Source organism: Salvia miltiorrhiza, chromosome 2 (genome assembly GCF_028751815.1).
Source record: "Salvia miltiorrhiza cultivar Shanhuang (shh) chromosome 2, IMPLAD_Smil_shh, whole genome shotgun sequence".
NCBI lineage: Eukaryota > Viridiplantae > Streptophyta > Magnoliopsida > Lamiales > Lamiaceae > Salvia > Salvia miltiorrhiza.
The window spans coordinates 8,642,453-8,647,358 of NC_080388.1; the positions used below are offsets into that span (position 1 = coordinate 8,642,453).

The following is a 4,906-nucleotide window of genomic DNA, read 5'->3' on the forward strand; positions in this document are numbered from 1 at the left end:
ATGGCAATGATGGGACAAATGAATTTCTTTCTGGGATTACAAGTGAAACAGACTAAAGAAGGAATCCTGATAAATCAGTCAAAGTATGCCAAGGAACTGATCAACAAGTTTGGGATTCAACACATGAAGTCAGTGAAGATTCCAATGAACACCAACTGGAAAGTGGATCCAAAAAATGAAGGAAAATCTGTATCTTCAACTAAATACAGAGAAATAATTGGTTCACTACTTTATTTGACTGCTAGAAGACCTGACATAGCATTTGCAGTCGGATTTTGTGCGAGATATCAGTCAGATCCGAAGGAAGCTCATATGGATGCTACAAAGCGCATTGTAAGACAGCTCAAAGGCACACCCAATATAGGTCTTTGGTATCTAGTTGATAACAACTTCAAGCTTTCGGGATACTCAGACTCAGATTTTGTAGGATGCAAAATTGATAGGAAATCAACTTCTGACACCTGTCAATTCTTAGGCAACAAGCTTATTTCATGGTTTTCAAAGAAACAGACTTCAGTCGCCACCTCTACAACTAAAGCTGAATATGTTGTTGCAGGAAGTTGCTGCTCACAAATTCTGTGGCTAGTCCAACAACTGAAGGACTACGGGATCGAAGAAAGGAAAGTCCCCATCTATTGCGACAGCTCCAATGCTATTGCAATCACGAAGAATCATGTACATCACTCCAGATGTAAACACATTGCAGTACGTCATCACTCCATCCGTGATCATATGGAAAAAAGAATGTATCAGTTGTGAAGATTCATACAAGCATTCAATGAGCCGACTTGCTGACCAAGGCTCTTCCAGAAGATAGATTCAATGATCTATGTGGAAGGATCGGCTTACTAAATCCAGAGGATTGAGGTTGATCAAATAAAGTTGTACTGGATTAAAGATCTTCATTGAAGTCTCAACAACTGATGTTCAGTCAACTGAACTCTCTCAACTGATGACGTGGCAACCCAAGAAGCTGTGTCTTCTTAAGGGGGAACTGATCTCAACAGTTCATCTGTTAACGTGGTATCGACTGACTACAATGATCAATCGACCAGTAAGTATTTCAAATTATGCAGTATATCAGTTATATCCGTTATGTATCCTGTTTTGACAAAATCGACCTTTTCAAATATCTTAACTGATTATTGGAAACTTTAACTTCATTATCCTTGCTCGACAAAACCTTTTATGTTAGCTTTAAAATATCTCGTTTTGTTCCGCCTTTTCACCTGCCTCTGCTACAAAATCTTGCAAATTTCGCTAATTTGACAAGAATCATTGATTTGATTTTCTCTACTTTTGAGGTACACGTCTCCTGCAGAGACGGCGGACGTGAAGTTTTCTATTAAAATTGGTTTAAGGCACCAAAATCGAAAAATCTTCACAATTCTAGCATTTTAAATACCTTATGCCTTTAAACTTTTCTTCATCACAACTTACAATTTTCCACAGACTTTTTTGTGAGAACACTTTCCTTCTAGAGAAAACTCTTGTTCCGACCATGGAGAGATTAATGATAAAGAAGTCATGGAGTGGGAAAATGATACTCGCACACCTGGTCTATGCCGGACCATTCCACTAGATTGCAACACTTCTCCGAAGTCAAGTTCCTCTCTTCTCTCACTTGTTTCCAACGACGAAAGTGTCTTCCATCTTTATGCCAGGCGCCAAGAAGCTTTTAAGCTTCAGGAGGATACATCATACAAGTTGAAGTAACAATCTCCAAAAGTTACTTCAACTGGTTATCAAGCTCATCTCACGTATCTTGTATACCTCCATGGCATGCAACAACAACAAGCCTTCACTCGTTGTCTGCCGGTATCTTCTGCCGTACATGGTCTTCTCAACATAGACCTAGTGCCGGCAAATCGGTAGTACTAGTCCTCACAACTGTCACTGATTCGATTTTCACCTCTCACACCCATCCCATCTTGTCTCTCTCCCTCTCCATCCCAAACCCTCATCTTCCTCTTTAAGGTCCGTATGCATAGCCGCTCTTCTTTGTCTTTTCACAAGAGCTATGCATACCCACCTATATCCCTCACCTTCATCTCCACATCCACGCTCCTCTTCTCCATCTCTCATCATCTCCCTCACCCACTGGCGTCTTCCTCTTCTGAGTCACCTCTGCTCAAACTCCTCTCGAATCTTCTCACGGGCTTCTGAGAAACGGAGTTGGGTATCGTCCGATCATAGCTTCCATCATCAGTCATCCTTCCTTTTTTATGTTGCCAAAAATAGGGAAAATAAGGCAAAGAAAAACCATCTGACACTGAAGCTGGTAAAGCAAAAGGATCACCAGAAGCTCAAAAGGGAGACGAACCAGAAAGACCTCGAGTCAATGGAAAACAAGTGTTGAAGAAGAAACAAACAAAGGAACAAGAAGAAGAAGAAGATGATGATGAAGATCAAGGTGAAGATCAGTTATGTCTTCGTTCTGTTCTTTAACTGTTCTGTTTTTCCTTTGAGCACAAGTTTATAGGTTATCTTGTTAAGGGGGAATAGTATTCACCCTGTTTAGTAACTTGCCTTTTGGTTTCAGTCGTTTCTTGTCTTAGAACTGTTGTATGGTTTTGGCATCATCAAAAAGGGGGAAATTGTTGGGAACTTAATGAAATATCCTAGCCCTAGTTTTGATGATACCAAAATCCTTAAGTTTTCTTTGTAATAGACTAGAACCTTTCGAACTCAAGTGTTGGAGTTCATCTTTTAGTTGTTTAATATTCTGAAGACTGAAGACCGTAGGAATGAAGAATGAAGAACGAAGGACTGAAGACTGAAGAACTCAACTGATGTTCGCAATTAAAGGCAGAGGCAAATACTGATATTTGACTAGAACGAGTTTCTCAACTGAAGAATCAGTTATGACTAATTCATCTAATGCTGGCTACGTGGAATCAGCGGACTGATACTAAAGTCAAGTATTAGTTGACATTCTTCCTCGGACTGAAACTCCAACGTTAAAAGCCACACAATCAAAGTATAGCCGCATTAAATGCAGAGATACAGAGGATCGTCCTTTCTCTACAGAGCATTCATTTTTGGTGATTATCTTTTCAGATGCGCCTTACCTCATGTACCTGAGTAGCCGTTTCTCACCAAACAAGGAACCTCAAAGATTGAAGCCTCAGCAAAATTCGAATTACTCTCCAACGGATGAATTCTTGATGACCATCTCCGCCAACTGATCTATTCAAGACCTCTCCTATAAATAGAGCTCGATGATCACTTCAATCTTCACCGATTCAAATACATAAGCTGAAACGCTGTCAAAATTGCAACTCAACAAATCAAAGCCTTCCAAAGTTTGAATCGAAAGAGAATATATCTGCATTTCCATCAAGGAAGACTCTGCTCTCGAAAACCTAAGTGGCTAGAGTTACAGAGGAAAACGGTAATTTACAACTATTGATTGGCTAATTGCTCTTAATTTTAGTAGTTATATGTATTTTAAGGTCTCATCGTTGTAAGTATATATATTTTGTAAAGCATTGGTTATGTCAAAAGAAGATCTTAGTTTATATAAAAGGACCACATGATGGTAACATCTTCAGATTAAATTTTTATTAGCTTTCTTCCCACTCATAATTAAGTATGAAAAAAAAAAAATCTCCATTGATAACATGCTACACCCTCCGTCCTACTAATATGGACTCGTTTTTCGTTTTGGAATGTCCCATTAAAATTAGCTCATTTATATAATTTCTTAAAATTTTATGAATTATTTAATTTATATTTTTTTTCTTAATTTTCATGCTCAATTGAACTAATTTTAATGGGACGGAAGTACTACTCCTCGAGTTTAACATTTTCCACGACAAGTGATAGTGTACATTCGTCAAAGTTGACTTTGACAAATAAAAGTCTCTAAGGATTGACTTGCGTGTGACGATTACTTGTATTTTATGTAACACGTGTGTGGGTGCCAAGTTAGGCAAATTCATCTATTAAGCATTTCCATGAAATTGTTGAAGAAGTGATAGAATTAATAATTAAAGAAACAAAGAATTAAGTCGAAGGTAATTGCATAGGGTCAAACCCCAAAAGCTCACATATTAAGTTTGTTTTATTAAATTCTATCTATATATTTATTACTCCATCTTTTTTTTTAAGTGTGCTATTAAGAAAAAAATTCTTATTCTCTTTAAGTGTCCTATTTTAGAATTTGAGAATAAAAGAATAACAAAGTTCTACTTCATCTCTGTTCTTTAATGTTGTCATAAGTTAGAAATTAAATTTTGAAAATAATAAATATAGGCACAAGGGTAATATTTCATACTTTCTTGGTATATGCAATTTTTTTTAATCGGACACTTAAAAAAACAGAGGGAGTATTTACTTTATTAATTATTATTTGAATAAAATGTTAATAAAATTTTGGAAATTACCTCATCATCGTTTTTAAATTATCAAGAAAATCAACATGCTAAGCTAAGTTGGGAGTTACCCTATTGCAACTAAATGTGAAATATTGAAATATTTGGGCATTTTAGATTATTTCAGAAGTATATGGTCATCAAGTGAGGATACATAGCGAATATTGGATTATATGAAGCTTTAGATTATTACATAAGTATACGAGACTAATGCTAGTTGTAAAGTAATAGGTATGAGAACTTTTACAATATTTTGTGTTAGGTAGGGTAAGATTATTTTCAGTTTCTACTCCATTTTACATTTTGTTTTCTTATTTTATTTATTATTCTAAAACAAAATAATAAATCAATTTAAAAACTAAATTTTAAAGTAAGCACGTACGTTATAATATATTCTTAAATAAAATTATTATCTATAGAAATGAAAATTCTGAAAATAAATTTTTTGAATGATCCCTCATCATAAAAAATCAACCCTAGATCACAAAAATGATTAATTGAAAAAGTTAAAAGAAATAGAAAAATGAAAG

At 35.7% G+C, this 4,906-nt stretch overlaps 1 protein-coding gene across 1 annotated transcript; it reads left to right on the top strand.

The window, feature by feature from the left end:
* LOC131007956 (uncharacterized mitochondrial protein AtMg00810-like) lies at positions 1–2,448 on the top strand. The gene is made up of 3 exons (XM_057934865.1): positions 1–475; positions 557–691; positions 2,252–2,448. The coding sequence occupies exons 1-3, from the start codon at positions 1–3 to the stop codon at positions 2,446–2,448; spliced, it is 807 nt and encodes a 268-aa protein (XP_057790848.1).
* The last annotated feature ends 2,458 nt before the right edge of the window (positions 2,449–4,906 follow it).